The sequence below is a fragment of the Equus caballus genome, chromosome 14 (assembly GCF_041296265.1).
Source record: "Equus caballus isolate H_3958 breed thoroughbred chromosome 14, TB-T2T, whole genome shotgun sequence".
Taxonomy (NCBI): Eukaryota; Metazoa; Chordata; class Mammalia; order Perissodactyla; family Equidae; genus Equus; species Equus caballus.
The window spans coordinates 17,189,730-17,217,702 of NC_091697.1; the positions used below are offsets into that span (position 1 = coordinate 17,189,730).

The window sequence follows — 27,973 nt, forward strand, 5'->3', positions numbered from 1 at the left end:
TGCTCAGCTAATTTTCAGACTTTTTCTTTTCTGCTGTAAGCATAAGGACACACATTTCTAAGAACTGCTTACATGCATCATACAGCTTTTAAAATGCAGGACTTTTCTCATTTTTAATAATTAATAGGCTATTTTTAGAGCAGTTTTATGTTTACAGAAAAATTAGGCAGAAGGTACAGAGTTCATATCCCTTCCACACACAATACACAGTTTCGCTATTATAAATGTAGTGTGGTGCATTTGTTACAATTGATGAGCCAATGTTGATACATTATTATTAAAGAAACTCCATAGTTTACATGAGAGTTCATTCTTTGTGCTGTATAGTTCTACAGAACTTGACAAATGCTAATATCATGTATCCACCATTATAGGATCAAACAGAATAGCTTCACTGACATAAAAATGCCCTGTGCTCCACCTACTCATCCCTCTTCCCAGCCAAACCTCTGGCAACTATTGATCTTTCCACTGTGTCCATAGTTTTGTCTTTTCTAGAATGTCATATAGTTGCAATCAACAGTATGTAGCTCCTCAGGCTAGTTTCTTTCACTTAATAATATGCATTTAAGGTTCTTCCATGTCATTTGGGGCTTAATAGCTCATTTCCTTTTACCACTGAATAATATTCCATTGTATGAATGCACAAGCCAGCCCTAGTAGTCTTGTGATGAAGATCTGGTGCTCTCACAGCCGAGGCCCAGGTTCGTTTCCCAGTCAGGGAAGCGCATCAGTCATCTATCAGTTGGCATACTGTGGTGGCTGCATGTTGCTGCGATGCTGACAGCTATGCCACCAGTATTTCAAATACCAGCAGGGTCACCCATGGTGGAGCTTCCAGACTAAGGCAAACTAGGAAGAAGGACCTGGCCACCCACTCATGGCCAATGGAAAAATTGGCCATGAAAACCCTATGAATAGCGGCAGAGCATTTTTCGATGTTGTGCTGCAAGATGAGGGGATAGCACAGGAGGACCAGGTAGGGTTCTGCTCTGCTACACACAGGCTTGCCAAGAGTCAGAATTGACTCAGCAGCACTAACAATAAAGAGACGCACTAGAGTTTGTTTATACATTCACCTGTTGAAGGACATCTTGGTTGCTTCCAAGTTTTCGCAATTACGAGTCAAGCTTCTGTAAATACTTATGTGCAAGTTTTTGTGTAGACATAAGCTTTCAGTTTATTTGGGTAAATAACAAAGAGCACGATTGCTGGATCATATGGTAAGAGTATACTTACCTTTGTAGGAAACCATCGACCTGTCTTTAAAAGTGGGTTTACTGAGACGGGGTTCAAGATGGCAGCCTATGAAGGCCCTGAACTCACTTCCTCCCATGGACACAACAAATTTACAGCTATATATGGAATATTTTTTTTCTCTGAAAGGGACTGAGAACTAGGTGAACAGCATTTCCATGACAAAAGCTAAAAGAGATGCATCGAGATGGGTAAGACGGGCAGAGACTCAGTCTCATCCCAGGTCTCACAATCGAGAAGGGATTACAGAACTTTCCTCAGGGAGTAAAGGTGCCATGCCCCCCATGACCCTTGGGTCTGGCACAGGAAAGATGAGACCCCAAAATGTCTGGTTTTGAAAGTCAACAGAGATTAAGCTAAGAGAACCATAGAAGTATAAGGAACAGAAAATCTAGTCTTAAAGAGCTTGTGTGCAGACCCACTCACCCTGCAATCCAGAGCAAAAGCAACAGTTTGAAAAGCACCTAGACCACAAGTGAGGAAAACCCATTTACTAACTCTAAAGTAGCTACTGGAGAAGCAGGAACCTGCAGTGACTTTCTCCAGGGATGGAAACACTGGTGGGTGCCATTTTTGTAATCTCATTCTAACTTATTGGTGACACAGCTAGCAGGTGCCATTTTTGGTGCTCTCCTATTAGCCTGCTAGCATCAGTGACTGTGCTCTTTGCCCCACCCACCTCACACAGCAGCAGCACCACAAGGAGCTGGGCAAGTGCACCACACCCCACTCTCCCCGTGCAGCAGCCCTGCAGCAACCAGACTGGTGAGTGTCCTGTCCAGCCCACCCCATGTATCAGCCATGCCACACTCGCACCAGGTGAGCACATCATGCCCCACCCTCGCTGCTCAGCAGCTGCAGCCCTGCCACACCTGGTGGGGGCATCCAGTCTGCATGAAGGATGCCCCTTGAGCACTGGGCTCTGGAGGCCACAGGGATTTCACTTTTGTAGCACACAAATCATCTCCTACACAAGACCACACCTTCAAGACAGGGAGAGGTAGCCGTTTTGCCTAATACATATAGACAAACACAAAGAGTCAGGCAAAATGAGGAGTAAGAGGAATAAGTTCCAACCTAAGAATAAAATATATCCCCAGAAAAAGACCTTAATGAAATGGAGATAAGCAGTCTACCTGATAAAGAATTCAAAGTAATGGTCATAAAGATGCTCACTGATCTCGGGATAAGAATGGATGAACACAGTGAGAGCTTCAACAAAGAGATGGAAAATACAAGAAAGTACCAAACAGAGGTTACAACTGAACTAAAAAACACAGTAGAGGGGTTCAACAGCAGAAAGGATGAAGTAGAAGCACAAATCAGAGAGCTGGAAGATGAAGCAATGGGTCTCACGCAGACAGAGCAGCAATAAGAAAAAAGAATTTAAGGGACCTGTGGGACAACATCAAGTGGATTAACATTTGCATTAAGGGTGCCAGAAGGAGAAGAGAGAGAGAAAGGGCTAGAAAAAATTTTGAAGAAATTATGGCAGAAAACTTCCCTAATCTGGGAAAGGAAACAGACATCCAGATTCAGGAACCCCAAAGAGTTCCAAATAAGATGAAACCAAAGAGAGTGACACCAAGACATATTATAATTAAAATGGTAAAAGTTAATGATAAAAAAAGAATCTTAAAAATAGCTAGAGAAAAACAATTTATTGCATACAAGGGAAACCCCATAAGGCTATCAGCAGATTTTTCAGCAGAAAGTCTCCAGGCCAGAAGGAAGTGGCATAACATATCCAAAGTGCTAAAAGGAAAATATTTACAACCAAAAATACTCTACCCAGCTTATGATTCAGAAATGAAGAAGAGATAAAGAGTTTCCCAGACAAGCAAAAGCCAAAGGAGTACATCATCACTAAATCATTCTTAGAAAAAATGTTAAACAGGTCTTTTTTAAGTGAAAAAGAAAATACCATAACTAGAAATAAGAAAATATAAGAAAGAAAAAAACTCACTGCTAAAGGCAAATTTATGGCAAAAATTGTGGATTGACCACTTATAAAGCTAGTTTAAAGGTTAAAAAACAAAAGTAGTAAAATCAACTATAACTACAAGTAGTTAAGAGATACACAAGATTAAAAGATGTAAAATATGATGTCAAACATAAAACATGGGGAGTGAGGAGTAAAATGTGGAGCTTGTAGAATGTGTTCAGACTTAAGTGACTATCAACTTAAAATAGACTGCTATATATAGGTTGTTATATATAAACGTCATGGTAACCACAAGCCAAAAACATATAATACATACACAAAAATAAAGAGAACAGAATCAAACATAACACTAAAGAAAGTCATCAAACTACAAATGAAAAGAGCAAGAGGAGAAAGGAACAGAAAACTACAAAAGCAACTGGAAAACAATTAACAAAATGACAGTAAGTGCATACTTATCAATAATTACTTTAAACATAAATGGACTAAATTCTCCAATCAAAAAACACACAGTGGCTGAACAGATAAAGAAATAAGACCCATCTGTATACTGCCTACAAGAGACCCACTTCAGTTCTAAAGACACGCACAGACTGAAAGTGAAAAGATGGAGAAAGATACTCCCTGCAAAGGGAAACAAAGAGAAAGCAGGGGTAGCAATACTCATATCACACAAAATAGACTTTAAAACAAAGACTGTAACAAAAGACAAAGAAGGGCACTACATAATGATAAAGGAGTCAATCCAACAAAAGGATACAAAATTTGTAGATATTTATGCACCTAACACAGAAGCACCTAAATATATAAAGCAAATATTAACAGACATAAAGAGATAAATTGATGGAAGCACAATAAAAGTGGGGAACGTTAATACTCCACTGACATAAATGGATAGATCATCCAAATAGAAGATCAATAAAGAAACATTGACCATAAATGATACATTTATGGATTTAATAAATATATACAGAACATTCCATCTAGAAATAGCAGAATACACATTCTTTTCAAGTACATATGGAACATTCTCCAAAATAGATCACATGTTAGGCCACAAGATAAGTCTCAATGAATTTAAGAAGATTGAAATCATATCAAGCATCTTTTCCAACCACAGTTGTATGAAAATAAAAATTGATTACAAGAATAAAAATGGAAAAAACACGAACATGTGGAGACTAAACAACATGCTACTAAGCAACCAATGGGCCAACAAGGAAATCAAAGAATAAAGAAAAAATACTTTGAGACAAATGAAAATGGTCCAAAATTTATGAGAGGCAACAAAGCCGTCCTAGGAGGGAAGGTCATAGCAGTACAGCTCTATCTCAAGACACAAGAAAAATTTCAGATAAACATCTAACTTTTCACCTAAAGCAATCAGAAAAAGAAGAACGAACAAAACCCCAAATTAGTTGAAGAAAGGAAATAATAAAGATCAGAGTGGAAATAAGTCAAATAGAGGGTAAAAAAACAATAGAAAAGATAAATGAAACTAATAGCTGGTTCTTTGAAAAGATAAACAAAAATGGTACACCTTTAGTCAGACTCATCATGAAAGAAAAAGGGCCCAAATAAATAATCAGAAATGAAAAAGGAGAAATTATAACTGACACTACAGAAATACAAAGGATCATAAGAGACTACTATGAACATTTATATGCCAACATATTGGATAACCTAGAAGAAAGGGATAAATTCTTAGAAACATACAATCTTCCAAAACTGAGTCATCAAGAAATATAAAATCTGGAGGATTAGTCAAGATGGTGGCGTAAGCAGACTCTGAACTCATTTCCTCCCACGAACACAACCAGGTTACAACTATTTTTGGAAAAATTACCATGGAGAGAAAACTGAAAACTGCATAAAAAGAACCCCCACAACAAGGGACAGTCCTACTAAGGCAGAAGAGGCAGAAATTCCTTCTGGAGAGGAAAAAAGCCACCTTTGGGAGCAGCGGAGCTTCTCAGCTGGCCAGCCGGGAGCCACCCTAAGGTACGCAGCCCTCCCTGGAGGAGTGAGGTCTGGAGCAGGGCCAATACTGCTATAAGCATCCTTCAGACTCAGCACAACTGAGACGAGTGTCTTACTGTCTCGCTTTGCTGGATATTAACTGCAGGGAGGATACCCCCAGAAAAGCTATCAGCCAAAAGCTGAAAAGACCCAGGTCTTAAAGGTCCCACGCACAAACTCACTCCTTGCAACAAACTAAAATCACCAGAGAGAAGGCTGACAGTCCTTTGGTGAAACGAGACTCACCTGGTGGGTTCTGGGGGCATCTTGGTGAGAGGAGGGACCTCTCTGGAGACTGAGACATTGGTGGGGGCCGTTGTTCTGAGCTTGTCCAGGCGCGCTGACACAGACCGTCGTGGGTGGCATTGAAGTTCATCCCTTGGCCTGTTAGCCGAGGGGTCTGCCATGCCCACTAGAGCACAGATTTAATCCAGTTCAGCCAAGGCAGGCAACCCACCCTAGGGAGCGGCCCCACCTAACAGCAAGCCCTCAGGCTACTTTTAGCCTGCATTGACTGGGTGCCTTGATCCTCTACAGGCAGGTAAGGATGTCTGCCTCTGTGGGGCAGGGCCTGTGTGAGGACCAGATGAACTGTGGGAGGTGTTGGTAGAGAGGTAGGGGCCTCTGCAGTGTGGCGTTGGGGTACGCTTCAGGGGGTTGAGAACTGTGCAGGACCAGGACTGTGTTGAAGGTCTGTGGGGTCCTGTGGGGGGTGAGGCTTATCAGTGGCAGAAGACCTGTGCTTCACAAATAGCCATAAAAAGGATCAGCTCCACCTCCCAAAGCCTGAAACAATTGAGTGCCCCCATGCCTAGGGCCAGCCCCACTCAGCTGCACTCCTAAGAGAACTGACATCAGCCTTGTTGGCCTCAGGCCTATCACAACTGTAAGCCCCTGAGCCTAGCAACCAGCTACACTGGGTACCAACCCAATTAAGAGGAAAACTGCAATAGGAGGGTGCTGATAGACTTTGTAACCAACACTGCTGAAGCTCCCCAAACCAGATTTACAAACAGCTAACCAGGGAAGGAAAGACTAGACTCCCTGGGTACCTGCAGTGGGAGCAACCCTGCCACAGAAGAGGAACACAAGTAGCCCACAAAGGGGTCACTCCTGGATCTTCTGGACTGGTGACTAGAGGGAAGCACACTGCTGGGGCTCATAAGGCATCTCATACATTAGGCCACTTCTCCAAGATCAGGAGACATAGCCAACTCACCTAATACATAGAAATAAGCACAGAGAAGAGGCATAATGAGGAGACAAAGGAATATTTTCCAAGCAAGAGACAAGGACAAAACTCCAGAAAGAGGACTAAATGAAACAGAAACAAGTGACCTACTCGACAAAAAGTTCAAACAAAATATCCTGAGGATGCTCAGAGATATGGGGAGAAGACTGGATGAACACAGTAAGCACATCAGCAAAGAAATGGAAGATATAAAAAAAAATCAGAAATGAAGAATACAATACTGGAAATGAGAAATTCACTAGAGGGACTCAATAGCAGAGTAGAGGATGCAGAAGAACGGATCAGTGAACTAGATGAAAGTCTAGAGGAAATCACCCAAGCAGAACAGAAAAAAGAATTAGACAGAATGAGAACAGTCTAAGAGAACTCTGGGACAATATCAAGCATGCTACCATTCGGATTATAGGTGTCCCAGAAGGAGAAGAGAGAGACAAAGGGGCAGAAAATGTATATGAAGAAATAGTAGATGAAAATTTTCTTAACCTGAGGAAGGAAACAGACATCCAACTTCAGGAAGCACAGAGAGCTCCAAACAAGATAAGCCCAAAGAGGCCCACACCAAGACATATTATAATTAAAATGTCCAAAATCAAAGATAAAGAGAGAATCCTAAAAGCAGCAAGAGAAAGGCCCCAAGTGACATATAAAGGGAAGCCCATCAGGCTATGAGTGGACTTTTCAGCCGAGACCCTACAGGTAAGAAGAGAATGGCATGACATATTTAAACTGCTAAAAGGAAAAGACCTACAGCCAAGAATACTCTATCCATCAAGGTTGTCATTCAGATTGGAAGGAGAGATAAAGAGCTTCCAAGACAAGCAAAAATTAAAAGAGTTTATCACCAAGAAACCAGGTCTACAAGAAATGCTGAAGGGACTTACTTAAGTGGGAAAGCAATGACCACAAATAGAGCTAAAAAAATATATATATTATCAAAAAAACAAGACAACAACAACAAAAAACTGCAATAAATTCACTCGTAAAGGTAAAAATATACTAAAGATAGCAGATCAACTACCTGTGAAGATAATATGAAGGTTAAAAGACAAATATACTAAAATCACCTATTTCAATGATAAGAGGTAATGGAGAGACACCCACTAAACAAGAGACTATATATGATTTGAAAAACATAAAATGTGGGAGGAGGGGAATGAAAAAGTTGAGCTTTTAGAAAGAGGTCAAGATAAAGAGTCTATCAACTTGATATATACATATACAACTCGACTGTTATATACATAGAATATTAAATAGGATCCTCATGGTAATCACAAATCAGAAATATATAATAAGCAAACAAGAAAGTAAGACAAAAGAAATCAAACATATTACTAGAGATAGCCATCAAACCCCAAGGGAAGAGAGCAAGAGAAAAAGACAGGAACAGAGAAGAACTACTAAAACACCCAGAATGAAAAAGTAACAAAATGGCAATAAATACATATTTATCAATAGCTACTTTAAACGTCAATGGACTAAATGCTCCAATTAAATGCCATAGGGTGGCCAATTGGATAAAAAAACAAGACCCAGGTATATGCTGCATACAAGAGACACACTTCAGACCTACAGACACTCACAAACTGAAAGTGAAAGGATGGAAAAAGATATTCCATGCAAATGGCAAAGAAAAGAAAGTGGGGGTAGCAATACTTATATCACACAAAATAGACTTTAAAACAAAAACTGTAACAAGAGACAAAGACGGGCATTACATAATGATAAAGGGAACAATCCAACAAGAAAATATAACACTTGTAAATATCTAAGCACCCAACATAGGAGCACCTAAATATATAAAGCAACTATTAACAGACATAAAAGGAGAAATAGACAGTAACACAATAATAGTAGGGGACTTTAACACTCCACTTACACCAGTGGATAGATCATCCAAACAGAAGATCAATAAAGAAACACTGGCCTTAAAGGACACATTAGACCAGATGGACTTAGCAGATATATACAGAGCATTCCATCCAAAAACCACAGAATACACATTCTTTTCAAATGCACATGGAACATCCTCCAGGATTGATCACATATTGGCCACAAAACAAGTCTCAATAAATTTAAGAAGATCGAAATAATGCCATGCATCTTTTCTGACCACAAAGGTATGAAACTAGAAATCAACTACAGGAAGAAAACCAGAAAAGCCACAAAAATGTGGAGATTAATCAAAATGCTACTCAACAACGACTGGGTTAATGAAGAAGTCAAAGGAGAAATCAAAAAATTCCTGGAGACAAGTGAAAATGAAAATACGACATGCCAAAATCTGTGGGATACAGCAAAAATGTTTCTAAGGGGAAGTTTATAGCAATTCAGGGTGACCTCGACAAACAAGAAAAATCTGAAATAGACAATCTAAAAGCTCCTCTAAAGGTCCTGGAAAAAGAACAACAAACAAAGCCCAAAATCAGCAAAAGGAAGGAAATAACAAAAATCAGAGCAGAAATAAACGAAACAGAGACTAAAAAAAAAATAGAAAAAAATTAATGAAACCAAGAGCTGGTTCTTTGAGAATATAAACAAAATCGACAAACCCTTAGCTAGACTCACCAAGAAAAAAAGAGAGCAGGCTCAAATAAAGTCAAAAATGAAAGAGGAGAGATTACAATGGACACCTTAGAAATACCTCAGAAATAAGAGAATACTATGAAAAGCTATATGCCAACAAATTGGATAATCTAGAAGAAGTGGATAAATTCTTAGCAACATACAACCTCCCAAAACTGGACCAAGAAGAAGTAGAAGATTTGAATAGACTGATCACCAGTAAGGAGATCGAAACAGCAATCAAAAACCTCCCCCAAAATAAAAGTCCAGGACCAGACAGCTTCCCTGGTGAATTCTACCAAATATTCAAAGAAGACTTAAAACCTATCCTTCTCAAACTTTTCCAAAAAATTGAAGAGGATTGGAGGCTTCCTAACTCATTCTACGAAGCCAACATTATCCTGATACCAAAACCAGACAAGGACAACACAAAAAGAGAAAATTACAGGCCAATATCACTGATGAACATCGACGCAAAAATCCTCAACAAAATACTAGCAAATCAAATACAACAATACATTAAAAAGATCATACATCATGATCAAGTGGGTTTCATTCCAGGGATGCAGGGATGGTTCAACATCCGTAAATCTATCGACGTGATACACCACATTAACAAAATGAAGAATAAAAACAACATGATCATCTCAATAGATGCAGAGAAAGCATTTGACAAGATACAGCATCCATTTATGATAAAAACTCTAAATAAAATGGGTATAGAAGGAAAATACCTCAACATAATAAAGGCCATATATGACAAACCCACAGCAACTATCATTTTCAACGAAGAAAAACTGAAAGCTATCCCTTTAAGAACAGGAACCAGACAAGGATACCCACTGTCACCACTCTTATTTAACATAGTATTGGAAGTCCTAGGCAGAGCAATCAGGCAAGAAAAACAAATAAAAGGGATCCACACTGGAAAAGAAGAAATGAAACTGTCACTCTTTGCAGACGAGATGATCTTATATCTAGAAAACCCGAAAGAATCCACTAAATAACCTTAAGAAACAATAAAGGAATACAGTCAAGTCATGGGATACAAAATCAATGTAAAAAAATAGGTTGTATTTCTATACACTAACAATGAAGTAGCAGAAAGAGAAATTAAGAATACAATCCCATTTACAATTGCAACAAAAAGAATAAAATACCTAGGAATAAACTTAACCAAAGAGGTGAAATTCTGTACACTGAAAACTATAAAACATTGTTGAAAGAAATCAAAGAAGACACAAAGAAATGGAAAGATATTCTGTGCTCTTTGATTGGAAGAATTAACATCGTTAAAATGTCCATACTTCCTAAAGCAATCTATAGATTCAACACAATCCCTATCAAAGTCCCAACACCATTTTTCACAGAAATAGAAGAAAGAATCCTAAAATTTACATGGAACAACAAAAGACCCCAAATAGCCAATGGATTCCTGAGAAAAAAGAACAAAAACACTACTAAAACTAACAAATGAATTCAGTAAAGTTGCAGGTTACAAAGTTAATATACAGAAATCTGTTTCATTTCTGTACACTAATAATAAATTATCAGAAAGAGAAATTAAGAAAACAATTCCATTTACAATTGCATCAAAAAGAATAAGATACCTAGGAATAAATTTAACCAAGGATATGGAAGACCTGTACTCTGAAAACAATAAGACATGGATGAAAGAAATTGAAGATAACACAAATAAATGGAAAGATATACCGTGCTCATGGATTGGAAGAATTAATATTGTTAAAATGTCTATACAACCTGAAGCAATCTACAGAGTCAATGCAATCCCCATCAAAATACCAATGATATTTTTCACAGAACTAGAACAAATAATCCCAAAATTTGTATGGAACCACAAAAGATCCCAGAAATAAACCTATGCTTATATGGTAAATTAATCTATGACAAAGGAGGCAAGAATATATAATGGGAAAAGACATTCTCTTCAATAAATGGTGTTGAGAAAACTGGACAGCCACATGCAAAAGAATAAAACTGTACACCATATACACCATACACAAAATCTTTCACCATATACAAAAATAAGTTCAAAATAGAATAAAGATTTAAATGAAAGACGTGAAGCCATAAAATTCCTAGAAGAAAACATAGCTAATAAGCTCTTTGGCATTGGTCTTAGCAACATTTTTTTGGATATGTCTCCTCAGGCAAAGACAACAAAATAAAAAATAAACAAATAGGACTACTTCAAACTAAAAAGCTTTTGCACAGTGAAGGAAACCATCAACAAAACAAAAAAGTAATCTGCTGAACGGAAGGAAATATTGGCAAAAGATAGATTCGATAGGAAGTTGATATCAAAATATATGAAGAACTCATACAACTCAATATCAAAAAAACAATTCGATTAATAAATGTGCAGAGGATCTGAATAGACATTTTTCCGGAGAAGACATACAGATGGCCAACAGACACATGAAAAGATGCTGAGCACCACTAATCATCAGGGAAATACAAATCAAAACCTATTAAGATTTCACATCACACCTGCCAGAATGGCTATTGTCAAAAAGATAAGAAATAACAATTGTTAACAAGAATGTGGAGAAAAGGGAACACTTGTGCACAGTTGGGAATGTAAATTGGTGCAGCCACTGTGGAAAACAGTATGGAAGCTCCTCAAAAAATTACAAATGATGATCCAGCAATTCCACTTCTGGGTATTTATCTGAAGAAAATGAAGACACTAATTCAAAAAGATATATGCACACCTATGTTCACTGCAACTTTATTTATAATAGATAAGACATGGAAACAACCTAAGTGTCCATCAATAGATGAATGGATAAAGATGTAGTATATATATTATGGATATATATTCAATGGAATATTACTCAGGCATAAAAAAAGAATGAAACCTTGCCATTTGCGACAAGACGGATGGACATAGAGGATATTATGTTAACTGAAATAAGTCAGACAGAGAAAGACAAATAGCATATGATTTCATTTATGTGTGGAACCTAAAAAACAAACGTATCTTTGTATGGTGACAAATAGTAACTAGATGTATCATGGTGATCATCTTGTACTGTATAAAAGTATCAAATCACTATGTCATACATCTGAAACTAACATATGCAATCGCATGTGAACTATCATTCAATAAAACACACAAGTGGCTGTGCCACTTTGCATCCCCACCAGTAATGAATGAGAATGTTTTTCCACATCTTCACTGTTATTTGGTGTTGTCAGTGTTTTGGAGTTTAGCCTAAATGTAGTACTTTCATTTTTGTTCTATTCTAAATTCTTTCTAGCTTTTATTATGATTACTTTTTGACACGTGTTATTTAAATTGTGTTGTTAACAATTTCTAAGTGTATAGAGTTTCCTATGTTTTTCATTTACTTTGAGCCTTAGTTACGTTATGGTCAGAGCATGTGTTCTCTGTGGTGGTGTCTGTGGGAACCTGTGTTCTGATATAGTGAGTGGTCACTCTGTGAATTTCTATGGACTTGAAAACAGTGCAGAGTCTCTCATTGTGGAGGCCTGGGCTTAGCGTACCTACGGAATGATCAAGTGAAGGGGTCTTTGCCTTTCCCCCGTGCCTGAACCTGCGCTGGTACCTTTCCCAATTCTTTGGATCCTTGCAGACCAAAGCCTTGTCTTGTTCTTCACCATCTGGCTTCATGATTAGAAGCAGAATTACCTCTGTGTCAGGAAATGTGAGTCTCAGCGGCTCTTAGTTCCTCATAGAGCATGGCATGTTTGCCTGGACACCCCACTACCCTGTGCTGGGATGACTTCTCTTTCAGGGCTAGATCCTCACCCCTATACAGCTCCGCCTGCCCAGACTGGACAAAAATATCCCTGCATCTGATGTTCCCGTGCCACCCACCCAGGGCACAGTCTTGACCCAGGATAAAATCCCTTCCCAGTCAGCCCTACCCTCACTTTCTGTATTTGCTTTCTGGGTCTGAGACAGATGCCTGGCGGTAAGTGCAATGGTTTGAAGTCCAGACTCCCCACTCTCCTAGCACATACAGCCACGTCCATGTCAGGGAGACTCTAAGAAGAACAGTGCAGTTACCTGACAGCTCACGCTCAGCCTCTCCATGGCTCCTCGCCTGGACAGCTGTGCTGATTCCTCTTCTCTCTAACTCACCCGTTCACCCGTCCCTGCTGTCATCTGTTTCCACGGAGTGAGACTGATCCACAGGACACATGCATGGCCCTCCTGCTCACTTTGGCTCTCAGTCTCCTCAAGCTGGGGTCAGGTAAACCTTTCAGGCTGACTGCTCTCTGTCTCAATTTGAATTTTGTAGCCCCACTGATTGTAGCGCAATGGGATGGGGGCATCTTTGTTGTTTGCATTCCCCCGCATCTCCTAGTGAAAGCCTGGCATCTACCAACGTCAGAGTGTGGAAGAGACGGGGCAGCACAAAAGACTCAGGTACTGTGGAAACTATGATACTAGTCCACAAATATTGGGAGCGGGGTGCTGAAAGAAGCCACAGGAGTGGAGAAGGGATACACTAAGGATGTTCTAGTGAATAAGCTGTCTGTCCCAGGTGGGCTGTGGGGTTTGGCGGAGAGATCAGGAGTAGAGGACCCTGGTTTCTGACTTGGGTGCCTGGGTGGAAGGAGACCAAGTTAAGGACATTTGGGGAGCAGACAGTGTGCCCAGCTGTGGACATGCTGAGTTGGAAACCCCTGTAGTATGTGACAGGGTGGGAGAAGGTATTTTGATTTTTAAGTAAGGATAAGTTGGATTCTGGCTTATCCTGGACAGAAATTCACTTTTGTTTCTTCTGTCAGTTACCAACTACACAAAGCCTAGCATATGGGACGTCGAGTAATTGAAAAGAATTCACAGAGAAGGCTGCTGCTTAGAGCAGAATACAGGTCTCTGAGTCGTCGGTGTCCGGCTGTAAAAGGTTCAGTTAACTGTCTTCACCTTCTCCCTGTGCCGGTTCCATCTTGCCACCTGTCTGCTAAACAAAGCTAAGAAGCAGGAAATAAGGGCTTCACAACACATGCTGTCTTCACACAACAAAATCCATACATGTTGCTCAGAAGAGAAACTCTTTTAAATGAATTCTCCTTCATTTTCTGAGGGGCTGCTTTGACTGCTGTCTGTTTCCTGGAGAGGGAGCAGAGCATCAGGGAAATCATCTCAGAGCAGAAAGATTTTGTGTTTTAAAAAGCCCATGTCCTCTGCTTATGAGCTTTGTGGCCCATAACTTCTCTAAGTGTCAGTTTGTTCATCGTGACGTGGAGATGATGTCCTCACAGGGCTGTTGTGAGGATTCCACGACTCGTGTATACAAAGCGTGGAGCACAGAGCTCTGTCGGCACAGAGTATGTGCTCAACAGCAGCTTTTCCTCACTGGTCCCCGGGGGAAGGAAGAGTCAAAAGGGTGGAAAGGGGCAAGGAAAATGACAACGCGAGGGCTGGACAGGGGAACAGAGAGACTCCATACCATGTTCCCTTAGCTCGAGAGCCCCCCACCAGCCCTGACGGCAGCACCAACAGCAGCCAGGCTGACCTAGGCTGAGGCCCCAAAGCAGACCAGGGACAAGGCCCGTCTGCAGGTGGCTTGTTTAGGAGGTGATTCTGGGAACAAAAGTGAGGGAGTGGGGAGAGTGAAGCCAGAAGGGAGGAAAACCATAAAAGGTGTGCTAATGAGCTGATTATTGCTGTGGGCAAGTGGGACTCAGTCCTACTGGGACCTTCTGAGCAGCTCAGAATCACCCCAACATCCTCTGCCTCTTGCACCCACTGGTGAGATGTGCCTCCAGGATTGTCAACATTTCAGCACTTCTGGCTTGCCCGTCACTTGACTGAGCAGGTTCCAAAGGGCACAGGAAGCCCGCAGCAGGGAGGCAGAGGCCAGGTTCCCAGGAGGCACTGCCAGCAGGCAGGGGCGATGCCCTCCCACTGCAGGAGGACTTAGGAGTGGGGTGAGGAGCAGGGCTTGGGGTCTGCTAGGCCAGGTCAGCCGTTGGATAGAGATCCTGCTGCAAAACCACATTTCATTTCATGAGACACTCCTTCAAAATGCATAAGTGAAATATATTTCTGAAAGATTTATAAAACGTATTTCAAGTAAGAAATAACTGTTGCTAGAATAGAAGTATTCAACTATTTGAAAATTCACGCATGATGCACTTTCCTATGACGTACATACATACCTCCACACGTATATGCACATATCATAAATGAATACATGTGAATTTATCAAGAGATCTTCCCAATCAAAGAGCCGTGTAACTAGAGGCCAAAGGGAGTGGGCTTTTTGATCTCTCTTAGGAAGAAATCTAATCATGACAAAATAGTAAGTGTGATTTACAGCAGGAAAATTACTAAAGTGATCATTAGACAAATGAGCTAGTGGGGGAAAATGTGGTGCTTGTTATTCAAAGAGTCTTCATTGTTTCCAGAACCTAGCTCTGTGCCGGGCACGGTGCTGGACAAGGGGCAGGCCAGGCTAAGCAAAATAGACAGGGCTTCTCCCCAGGGAACTGAGAGTCCTTTAGGGGAAACTCACAGAAAACGATTATCACACTTGAAACAAGATGGTGAAGACATTTTCAAAATGAGGGTGAGGTCAAAGTTATACCCAGAAAAATAAAACAAACTGAAGGTAAGACATGTTCAGAAAGCATTGAATGAAGCAGGATTCAAGGTCAAAATTATAAAGTGAAATAAAGAAAAGTACTACACAAGTGTGTAAGATACACTCCATGGAAAGGACACATCAGAGCATGAATGCCCTACAGAGTGAGACTCTGAGATGAAAACTGCCAGCCTCCTTGCCACAGTGTCATCGTGCGGCTTTCAGAATTAGCCGTTCAAGTAGATGAGTCAAACAAGGAAACACAAGTAAACGCTTCACTTACGCGCAGAGACGTTCCTCCACTGCAGCCACAACACAGTTACGGAACAGAATCTGTGCTCAAGGGAAACAAACTGCCCCAACTGGAGATTTCATTACTACATATCTCCCTCCTGGGTCATTAGAAAAGGGGTCATCTGTAATTTTTAGCAAAGAAGATGGAAAAGGGGCTGTTGTGAGTTTTTAGTAAAGCAGCTGGACAGAGGAGAGAATGTGGGGGTAGAATCTCCTCTAGTCGGGGGGTCTGCATTCAGAAAGTGCCTCTCATGCCTCTGAAAACTTACCTGGCCTCTCTGAGTTGGTGAAGAACTCCATTGCAGAAGGTCATGTTTCCCTGAGGCTGGAGGAAGTCACTCCCTTGGATGCTGGCCTGTATGGCTGCTGGTTCAGATCCCAGGTTAATGACCAGGCGGCCATCTGGGGCTGCAGGTGTCAGATCAGTTGCTTATTTCGGAGAACTCATAACTTAATTGTCTCTTAGAACCATCTGGGACTTTATAAACAGTTTGTTGAAGAAGGAGTTTCTTTACAAATCTTAGGTCATTTCACTAGAAGGCAAGATCCTACACTGTTCTGTGTTGTGTATAGTTCTATCTTATTTTATCACATGTGTAGATTTATGTAACACTGCAATATCAAGATATAGATCTATCTCATCACCACAAAGACCTCCCGCTGCTGAAGGAGAATTCTAGTCACGTTGACCCTCCTTACCCACCAACCTCCCCAGTCCCTGGCAGCTGCTAATCTCTTCACCATTTTCATAATTTTGTCATTTCTCAAATGTTACATAATAGAATTATACACTATATGACCTTTCGATATTGGCTTTTCCCCTCAACATCATGCCCTTGGGCTGCCTGTATCAATAATTTGTTCCTTTTTATTGCTGAATAGTGTTCCATGGTAGGGATGGACCAAGTTTGTTTGGTCATTCACCCACTGAAGGATGTTCAGATTGTTGCCAGTTTTTCGCTTTTACAAATAAGGCTTCCATGGTCTCTGTATAGAGATAAGTTTTCATTTCTCTAGGATAAATGCCCAAGAGCACAATTGCTGGATTGTATGATCAGAGTATGTTGAGGGAGTTTGTTTAGCCTTTATTTTTTTTTGAGGAGTTTTGGGTTTACAAAAAAAATTGACCGATTCTTCCCTCCCCACTAACCCCCTGGCAGCCACTGATCTTTTTCCTGTCTCATAGTTTTGCCTTTTCCAGAACTGATATACTTGGAACCATACAGTGTGTAGCCTTTTCGGATTGGTTTCTTTCACTTGCCAATATGCATTTAAGTTTCCTGTATGTCTTTTCTTATCTTGATAGCTCATTTCTTTTTATCAATAAATAATATTCTATCGTATGGATATATCAGCTTGTTTATCCGTTTACCTGTTGAAGGACCTCTTGGTCGTTTGCACGTTTTGGCTATAAACATTCCCGTGCAGGATTTTGTGCAGATGTATATTTAAATTCATTTGGGCAAATACTAAGTAGTGTAATTGCTGGATTGTATGGTGAGAGTATATTTGGTTTTGTAAGAAGCTGCCAGGCTCTCTTCCAAATTGGCTATACCGTTTTGCATTCCCACCAGCAATGAACGAGAGTTCCCACTGCCCCACATCCTCACCAGCATTTGGTGTTGTCTGTGTTTAGGACTTTAGCTACTCTAATAGGTATGTAGTGGCATCTTATTGTTTCAATTTACAATTCATTAATGACATATAACCTAGAGCATCCTTTCACACGCTTATTTGACATCAGTAAATCTTCTCTGGCAAACCATCTGTCAGATCTTTTGCCCTTTTTTTAAATTTCCTTGTTTGATTGCTTTTTTAAAAAAAAAATTTAATTTATTGAAATATATTTGACATATAACATTGTACGTTTAAGATGTAAAACATGTTGATTTAATATATTTATATATTGCAATATGATTGCCACTGCAGAATTAGCTAACACCTCTATCATGTCACATAATTATCATTTCTTATTTGTGGTGGTAACAATTATGATCTAGTCTTGTGGCAACTTTGAAGTTTATACTACAGTATAGTTGTCTATAATCACTATGCTGTGCGTTAGATCTACAATACTTATTTATCTACCAATTGCAAGTTTGTACCCTTAGATAACTTCTTCCCATTTACCCACTCTCCAGGCCCTGATAAACACCATTCTACTCTCTGTTTTTATGAGTTTGGCTTTTTTAGGTTCCACAGATAGGTGATATCATACAGTATTTTTCTTTCTCTGTCTGACTATCCTACTTAGCATAACGTCCTCAAGTTTCACTCATGTTGTTGCAAATGGTAGAATTTCCTTCTTATGGCTGAATAATATTCTATTGTGTGTGTGTGTGTGTATATATATATATATATATATATCTCATTTTCTTTTTTATGGTCAAATAATTTTCTATTGCGATATAATTGACATATAACATTGTGTAAGTTCAAGGTATACAACATATTGATATGATACATTTATATTGCAATATGATTGCTATTGTAGCGTTAGCTAACACCTCTATTGTGTCAAATAATTAACATTTCTTTTTGTGGTAGGAACAATTAAGATCTAGTCTCTTAGTAAATTTAATGTTTATAATACATTATAATTGTCTATAATCATTGTACTGTGTATTAGATCTCCAAGACTTATTTACCTACTAGTTGCCAGTATGTGCCCTTAAACAACTTCTCCCATTCCCCCACCCCGCAACCCCTGCTAACCACCATTCCACTCTCTGTTTGAGTTCAGTTTTTTTGAGATTCCGCATATAAAAGACACCACACAGTATTTGTCTTTCTCTGTATAACTTCTCTCACTTAGCATATTGTCCTTAAGATCCATCCATGTTGTCACACAGGGCAGGATTTCCTTTTATCTCATGGCTGAATAGTATTCCATTGTATATATATACCACATCTTTTTTGTCCATTCACCTGTTGATGGACACATGGGTTATTTCTATATCTTGGTTATTGTGAATAATGGTGCAATAAACACAGGAATGCATTTATCGCTTCAATATCCTGTTTTTATTTCTTTTGGATATATAACCAGAAGTGGAATTGCTGGATCATATGGTAGTTTTATTTTTAATTTTTTGAGCAACTTCCATACTGTTTTCCACAGTGGCTGAACCAATTTACACATTCACCAACAGTGTATGAGGGTTCCCTTTTCTCCACATCTTCACCGACACTTGTTATCTCTTGTCTTCTTGATAATAGCCATTTTAACAAGTGTGAGGTGATCTCATTGTGGTTTTGATTTGCGTTTCCCTGATGATTAGTGATGTTGAGCATCTTTCAATGTACCTGTTGGCCATTTGGGTGTCTTCTTTGGAAAAATATCTACTCAGTTCCTCTGCCTATTTTTTAATCTGATTGTCTATATTTTTTTGCTGTTGAGTTGTATGAGTTCTTTGGATATTTTGGATATTACTCCCTTATCTGATATACAATTTGCAAACATTTTCTCCCCTTCAGTAGGTTGTCTTTTCTATTTTGTTGATGGTTTCTTTTGCTGTGCAGACGCTTCTTAGTCTAATGTAGTCCAACGTGTTGATTTTCACTTTGGTTGCTTGTACTTTTGGTGTCTATTTAAAAATCATTGCCAAGGCCACTGTCAAGGAGCTTCTTCCCTATGTTTTTTCTAGGAGTTTTACTGTATCAGGTAAGTATTTAAGTCTTTAATCCATTTCAAGTTAATTTTTGTGAGTGGTAAGATAGGTGTCAAATTTCATTTTTTCTCTGTGTGGTTATAGTTTCCCAACACCATTTGTTGAAGAGACTCTCCTTTCCCCATAGAGTGTTCTTGGCCCCCTTGTCAAATATTAGTTGACTGTATATGCAGGAGGGTTATTTCTGGGCTCTTGATTCAATTCCATTGGTCTATGTGTCTCTTTTTATGCAAGGACCATGCTATTTTAATTACTATAGCTTTGTAGTACAGTTTGAAATCAGGAAGTATGATTCCTCTGGCTTTGTTCTTATTCACGATTGCTTCAGCTATTCAGGGCATTTTGGCTACACACAAATTTTGGATTGTTTTTTCTATTTCTGTGAAAAATATCATTGGAATTTTGATAGAGATCAAATTGAATCTATAGATAGCTTTGAGTGGCTTATAGTCTATTTTTTCTGCTATAAATATAACTGTCCTTACTTCCTTTTGGTTTCCATTTGCATGAAATATCTTTTTCCATGTCTTCAATTTGAGCCTATGTGTGTTCTTAAAGAAGAAGTGAGTCTCCTGTAGGCAGCATATAGTTGAGCCTTGTTTTATCAGCCATCCAATTAATCTGTGCCTTTTGATTGGTGATTTCAATCCATTTCCATGTAGAGTAATTATTGATATGCAAAGACTAACTAATGCCATCTTATTAATTGTTTTCCGGCTGTTTCATACTTCCAGTTTTTCTTTTTCTCTCTCTTGCTTCTTCTCTTTGTGAACTGGAGATTTTCCGTGGTGATATACTCTGATTCCCTTCTTTTCGTCTTTTGTGAATCTTCTGCGTTTTTGCTTTGTGATTACCATGAGGCTTACATAAAACATCTCATAGATAAAACAGTCCATTTTAAGCTGATAGCAACTTAACTTCAACTGCCTACAAAGATCCACTCTTTTACTCCTCCCCTTTTGTACTTTTGATGTCACAGTTTACCTCTTTTTAGATTATTTATTCATTAACAAATTATATTAGCTGTAGTTATTTTTAATACTCTTTTCCCTTAACCTTTATACTCTAGTTAAGTGGGTAACACAGCATCCTGTTGCAGAATTGGAGTTTTCTAAATCTGACTGTGTATTTTTTTTTATCAGTGTGTTGTATACTTCTGTATGTTTTCATGTTGCTGATTAGCATCTTTTCATTTCAGCATGAACTGCTTTCAGCATTTCTTGTAAGGCAGGTCTAGTGGTGATGAACTCCCTCAGATTTGTTTGTCTGGGAAAGTTTCATATTCTGTATGATTTCACTTATTTCAGATTTGTTGGTATTTGTTTACAGGCCAAGATATGATCTGTCTTGGTGAATGTTGGTCGTTGGCACTTGAATATGTGTTCCACTGTTGTTGGAAAGAGTATTCTATAAATGTCATTTAGATCCTATTGGTCGATTGTGGTGTTCAGACACTCTGTTTTCTCGCTGATTTTCTGTCTAATAATTCTATCAGTCGCTGAGAGTGAGGTGTTGAAATTTCCAACTAAAATTGTGGATTTGTTTTCATGAATATTCTGTTGTTAGATGCACACATATTTAGGATTGCTATGTCTTCTTAGTGTGTTCCTCCTTTTATCATTATGGAATGTCTATCTTTGTCTCTTGTCACTTTCTTTGTTCTGAAATGTAGTTTATTTGGTATTAATATAGCTACTCCTGCTTTATTTAAACTAACGTTTGCATGGTATATGTAATAAAGAGTCTGACTCCATTTTTTGATACTTTAATGCTGACAGCTTTCAATCCATACTCCACTCCCTTCCTGTTTTGCCCACATCTGGGTGAGCTGATAAAAATATCCCTGACACGCCTTCATTTGGTTTCAGCGAGGAGTTCAAATCCCAGAATCCTTGACCCACATGTGAAGGAAACTATACCTCAACCTGCCCTTCTAACCACAGTAAAAAGCAAACCAGTCTCCTGTTTTTGCTCTCATGCTATTTTCAGATCTGCTGGGGAGCCTGCTGTGTCTCCCCAGAAAGCCTCATGATGTGAATAGTAACCTTTGTCATACCTTCTTGATGCATGTATGATGTCATTGGTTTTGACATCTGTACCAAATTTTGAGCGAGGCTGGAAGGGGTGGTCCATCCTGCTTCTGGAGGATGAACACAATAGGATATATTTTTCCATTCTTTTACTTTTAGCCTACCTATGTCATTGTATTTGGTATGAGTTTTTTATAGACAGCATAGACTTGGGCTATTTTCTAACCTAATTCTACCAATTTCCAACATTTAATTGATTTATTAATTCATTTATTTAGACCAGTAGCATTTAAGTAATTATTGAGATTTAGGACTTAAGTATGCCATTTATTTCTGCTCTTTTCCTCTGTTTTCCCTTCATTTGTTTCTCTCTTTTTGACTTCTGTGGGTTACTAGAACATTTTTTGTTAGGATCCCATCTTGACTGATTTGTAATGTTTGGAGCATATCACTTTGTATAGTTTTCTCAGCAGTTGCTCTGGATATTACAATATACATAAATATTTGATCACAGTCTACTGGTATCAACACTTTACCACTTTAAGAAAAATTTGGAAATCTCACTCAGGTCCCTTTTCCCTCTCCACTGTTAAAATAACACTGCTTTGAGCACCACGTCAGGTAGTGCTATAACTTGTTTCAACCGTCAAGTGAATTTTCAAAACTTATGAGAATAGTCTATTTTATGTTTGCTCTTCGCGTGTTCTTCCTTCCTGATGTTCTCAAATTTTTTCTTTTATCATTTTCTTTGTTTGAAGAATTTTCTTAGCCCTTCTTTAAGGCTAGGTTTTGTTGTTAGTGCCATCAAGTCAATTCTGACTCCTAGTGACCCTGTACAGCAGAATAGAACCCCGGCCAGTCTTTTTGCACCATCCTTTCACCTTCTGGCACTATATCAGACAATGCTCTACTGCTATACATAGGGTTTTCACGGTCAGTTTTTTCAGAAGTGGGTGGCTAGGTCCTTCTTCCTAGTCTGTCTTAGTCTGGAAGCTATACTGAAACTTGCCCATCATGAGTGACTCTGCTGGTGTTTGAAATACCAGTGGCATAGCTTTCAGCATCACAGCAACACACAGCCACCACAATATGACAACCAACGGATGGTGGTGTGGTTCCCTGAACACGAAATGGACTCAGGTTGCAGTGATGAGAGCACCAAATCTTAACCACCAGACCACCAGGGCTGGCTAAGGCTAGGTTGGCAAGCAACAAATTCTCTAGTTCTCCTTCATCTGGAAATGTCTTGATTTCTCCTTCATTTCTGAAGGAGTTTTCCCAGATATAGGATTTCCTGTTGACAGCCCTTTTATCACTTAAAAGATATTGTGCCACTTCTTTCTGGCCTTTAATGTTTCTTCAGAGAAATCTGCTGTCATTCGAATCGATGTTCCTGTATGTACAGTACATCCTTTCTCTCTGGTTGCTTTCATGATTTTTTCTTCATCTTAGTTTTCAGAAGCTTAGTTTTTCTATTTCTAAGAGTGAGTTTCTTTGGGTTGTCCCACTTGGTGTTTGCTCAGCTTTTCAAAACTGTTGTTTCATGCTTTTCATTAAATTTGTGAGTTTATCAGTCATCATTTTTTTCAAATACTTTTTCAGCTGCACGATCTCTCTCCTCTCTTTCTGGGATTTTGATGATACACATGTTTGCTATTTTTTTAAGGTCCCTGAGAAGTGTAGTCTTTTTAAAAAAATTATTTTCTTTCTGTTGTTTTGATTCAGTAAATTCTATTGACTTATCCCCAGTTCACTAATTCTATCTTCCGTCACCTCAACTCTAGTATTAAGCACAACCAGTGTTTTTTATTTGCTATTGTATTTTTCCTTGTATAATTTCCATTTGATCCTTTTTTAAAATAAATTCTTTTTGATGAGATATTCTATTTTTTCATTTGTTTCAAGAGAAATTGTAGTCATTTGCTGAAGCGTTTTTATGACAGCTAACAAGCTTTTATGAGATAACCCCAACATCTGGTTTATCTCGGTGTTGGCTTAAGTCAATTGTCTTTTATCCTTTAAGATAAGATTTTCCTGGTTCTTTGTATGATAGCTAATTTTTAGTTGAAACCCAGACATTTTGGCTTTTATGTTAAGACTTGGATCCTATTTAAGGCTTCTATTTTAGCAGGCAATCACCTTAAGCTTAGCACTCAGGTCCCTGGTCTACTTTTGCCAGTTGTGTTTCCAGGGACAAGATAATTTTCAGAGCCTTTGCTGTACCATTTTGGTCTGCTTAGTCTACTTGGTGATGCTGAGGATCCCACTAATTTGTCCTGGTATTGCCTGTTTGAGTAGAAGGTGCTTCCCAAGGGCAGACTCCCTCGTGTGTCTGGGTGAGGGAAGGGAGTCTCTGGTCCAAAGGGACAGGAGCTCTTCCCATGGCCTCTTGTCAGTGGGGTTCCTGCTCAATCCTTCTGCAGGTACCTCTGGGCCCATCTGGTGTTATCAGTGATCTGGGAGAGGAGTGAGCCCACCTGTGCCACCTTCTTTTCCTAGGCACAGGGTGGACTATAAGATGCTCTGCTGTTGTGTTGTTCTTCTGGTCTTGGGTCCCTAGGAATCCACCTTCCTCTTTCCACATTTCAAGTTCCCTTGTGGTTGCCTCGTGCTATTTCTAGGGTTTATCCTTTTACTTAGTGAGAGGAGCAGGGAGAGATAAGTCTACACTATCTTACTTGAACCCCCTTTCTTAGTGGTTACACCATCAATCTTGCTTTCATTTATTCACTCAATAATCATTTATTGGTCTTTGTGCACTGGTCTAGACCTTGGGGAATATCAGAGTGCAGCATGTGGAGGGAAAGTTCTGTTTGGAATGGGAAGATGGGCGAAAACAAATCATCAAATTGAGATCACCTGTGTCGGGGACGTTCTCCTTTGTCTCTCAAGTCATAAAATTGGAGGTCAGGCTAAACATTCTTCAGCCTCCACTTAATCCTTTTTTGCCCCAAAGATTGGCACCTGAGCTAACAACGGTTGCCAATCTTTTTTTTCCTTCTTCTTCCCAAAGCCCCACCCCCACTCCCCAGTACGTAGTTGTATATTCTAGCTGTGAGTGCCTCTGGCCATGCTATGTGGGACGCCATGTCAGCATGGCCTGACGAGCAGTGCCATGTCCGCACCCAGGATCCCAACCGGTGAAACTCTCAGCTGCCAAAGTGGAGCGCAAACTTAACCACTTGGTCATGGGGCCGGCCCCTCACTTGATCCTTTTGAATGAAACTCCCAAATAGCTTCTGCTACTGGTTCTCACTTTCTGATACCCTTTCTCTTCTCTCACCCTTCTCGTCTCTCACCTGAGTAACTTCAGTGGTTGCCTCCTGGTTACTCTGTTGCTGCCTGGGAGTTTGGCTATAACTCACCTGCTGGAAGATAGTTAATAGCCCTCCAGGGCTACACTGCCCTCAGAGTCTACATGGCAATGGTCCACATTCCTTGGATTAATGCACTCACTCGATGGTCTGCCTCTGCACTTTCTCAGACCTCATCTCACACACATCCTTTCTTGCACATCACAGTGCAGAAATACTAAACTCTCACGGTCATCTTAGTCAGCTGGGGCTGCTATAGCAAGATGTCGTAGACTGGGTGGATCAAACAACTGAAATTTATTGCTCACAGTTCTGGAGGCTGGGAAGTCCAACATCAAAGTGCTGGCCAGTTCGGTTTCTGCTGAGAGCCTGCCTCCTCACAGGCAGTTGCCTTCTCTCTGTGTCCTCAGATGGTGGAGAGAGGGGAAGAGAGCTTTTTCTCATCTCTTCACATAAGGGCATAATCCCATCATGAGGGCTCTACTCTCATGACCTAATTATCTACCAGAAGCTCCACCTCCATTATCATAACACTGGAGGTTAGTTCTTCAACACACACAGTTTGCGGGGATAAAAACATTCAGTCCATAGCGTAGGTCCTTAAACACATCATGACATGTCTTCTTTCTGCACCATGGTGTCTACCTGACCTTCGGTCTGGCATGCTTCTCCCTCTTCTCATCTTGTCCACCTACAAAACCTTCATTTATCTGACACAGCAGGGTGCAATGTCACCTCCAGGAAGGTGTGGCTTCCCTGACAGTCACTCTCTCCTCTGTGCTAACTTGACCATGCTCACATATTTGCAGTTTTCACAAGGAAACGTGTTTGTTTACAGTTGTCTCCCTGTTTAGTCAGTGAGTTCTGAGAGTCTGGTTCCTGAGGAAAATCCCACCTGTGATTTTTAAGGCCTGACCATAGGCAATCAAAAAGGCTTTACTTGACAGGCCTCATGGCTCTTCCACACCAGCCTTGGTGCACAGCCAGCTCATTGTCATCTCTGGAGAGTTAGCTGTAGGCAAGGCTCCAACATCCCTGGCTCTTCATGCTCTTCCATATATTTGCATTCCTGGCTGAGGTGCCTTCATTCCTAGGTCTCTTTACCTGAGGCCTTGGGCAGAGTTTGGGAGAGGAGGGGGAAAACTTGAAGACACTTGTCCCTACTCTAACTCTGTGCACTGCAATTTTCCACAAGTAGCCTTACCCCCTCACCCTCCTCCTGACCTCAGAGTCCATGAAACTGCTGGAGTCTTATTCAGGGCTCTGTCAACAGTGACATAATCCCCACCCCTGCAAGGATATTCTTGGCCCTAGGCTAGCATGCCATTTAATTGGAGGAAATGGAGCAGGGAGGAGTCAGCATGTGCATATACTAAGACAGTGAATGATTAAAGACTTCACTGTTTGATTTTGGCTCATTGTTTCTTTAATTAGCTACTCTGATGGCTGAAAGTTCAGGTCTCTCTCTACCTCAGCTGAGCTCTTGCAAAGTTCCTCATTAGAAGGGGTTCTGTCTTATTCACGTCATATTTAGTGCTTAGGAATATCCAGGTATATAGCAGTTGTTAAATGCATGTTAACTGAACAAAGACCATGGAAGGGCTTATAGCAGTCGTAGAACTGTGTAGGTGCCTGTAAGAGAGAGAATGAGGAGACATGGAGTGCAGGGAGTGTTATGTCTATAGCTTCACAAATCTGGCTGAGAACACTTGTGGCCTTGGATACAAGCTTGCTTTCCTTCCTTCCCTGTTTTCTCCCCAGCGCTGGGCTCAGCTCTTCTCACTTCTATCATGGGATATGTTGATGGAGGCATCCATCTACCCTGCAAGTCCTCACGTTGGTTCCCTCAATGCACAGTCAAGTGGAAAGGTCCACAGGGACATGATTTGCTCTCAGACTCAAAGGCGAATACAGACAGACACAGCCTGTTTGCTGGGGAGACCTCCTTTACAGTCCAAGAAAATGCTGGGAGCACATCATGCTCCATCTGATGCCAGCCTTGATATCAGCTCCCCTACATTAGACCCAGTGTGTATGGGGTTAAAACCAAAGCACTCTTTCCCTGCTGGCTCCCTGGCTCCAGAATCCACCATCTGCCATGGAGACAGACAGCCAAGGTCGCCCACCTGTCTTCCTTATCATCTCCTCCTCCTTCCTGCAAGCAGCCTCCCAAGGCCAAACACAGGCTGGTAGGAAAGCTCAGACCAACAAGGCCACTGACTCCCCACCACACACACACACACACACACACACAAGAGCCCCATTCCTCAAAAACCTTTAAAACCCCTTGCCTCCCCTCTTTCGGGGAAACGAGATAAAACAAGACAAATTTGAGGGCTCACTCTTGTCTCCTGACTGGAATCATTCAAAATAAAAACTCTTCCCTTGCCATAGCCTGGCGTTCCAGTTTTAATTTGGCCCCTCTTGTGTGGCGGGTAAAGAACCTATGTTTGTAGACGCTAACACAGCCAGCTCCCCAACTAAGGTTGAGAGGTGGGATCCAGGATACGGATAGGAGGTGAGTGCGCGGAGGAGGGGCACGGGTGGGGTGGAAGCTTGGGTCACCCAGAGGGAGCATGGGAGCCTCTGTCTCAGGATTGTTGTGTAGGATTGCTCAGTTTAATGATTAGTTTTGAAATTCAAAGGTCAATGAGGTAAAAAAAATAAAATCATAAACATTTGATTAGGTGGAAACAGAATTGTTTAACATTCCAGAGGAAAAGAATTAAGTGCTTCCTTCACCACATAATGGTCTTCATGGTGCAACCCTCCAAAGTCAACACATGCAAAATTGAAGAACACCAACTGCAGGAACAAAAACAAAAAAATGTTTACTCATTTTATAAAAAACATACTACTAAATACGTACTCAAACGTTACTCTGGGAAACAGAACAGAATAAAAATGTAAATAATTTCAGGAAAGATTGAAAAATAATAGGACAAGTAATGTAAATCCAAGTATGTCAGTAATCACAATCAACGTAAAAAGACAATTTGCCAGTTAAAAGACAAAGAATGTCAGACTGGATTAAAAACATCT

At 40.2% G+C, this 27,973-nt stretch overlaps 1 protein-coding gene across 1 annotated transcript in view; it reads left to right on the top strand.

Annotated features, from left to right (window-relative positions):
• The first annotated feature begins 880 nt into the window (after positions 1-880).
• LOC100066318 (butyrophilin-like protein 3) overlaps positions 881-27,973 on the top strand; it is a 29,394-nt gene continuing 2,301 nt past the window's right edge. Inside the window, exons 1-7 of the mRNA XM_023618350.2 lie at positions 881-979; positions 1,898-2,022; positions 15,828-15,888; positions 16,200-16,330; positions 25,938-25,945; positions 26,693-26,913; positions 27,425-27,449. Of these exons, the coding sequence (XP_023474118.2) occupies positions 881-979; positions 1,898-2,022; positions 15,828-15,888; positions 16,200-16,330; positions 25,938-25,945; positions 26,693-26,913; positions 27,425-27,449 (670 nt within the window). The remainder of the gene's footprint in view (positions 980-1,897; positions 2,023-15,827; positions 15,889-16,199; positions 16,331-25,937; positions 25,946-26,692; positions 26,914-27,424; positions 27,450-27,973) is intronic.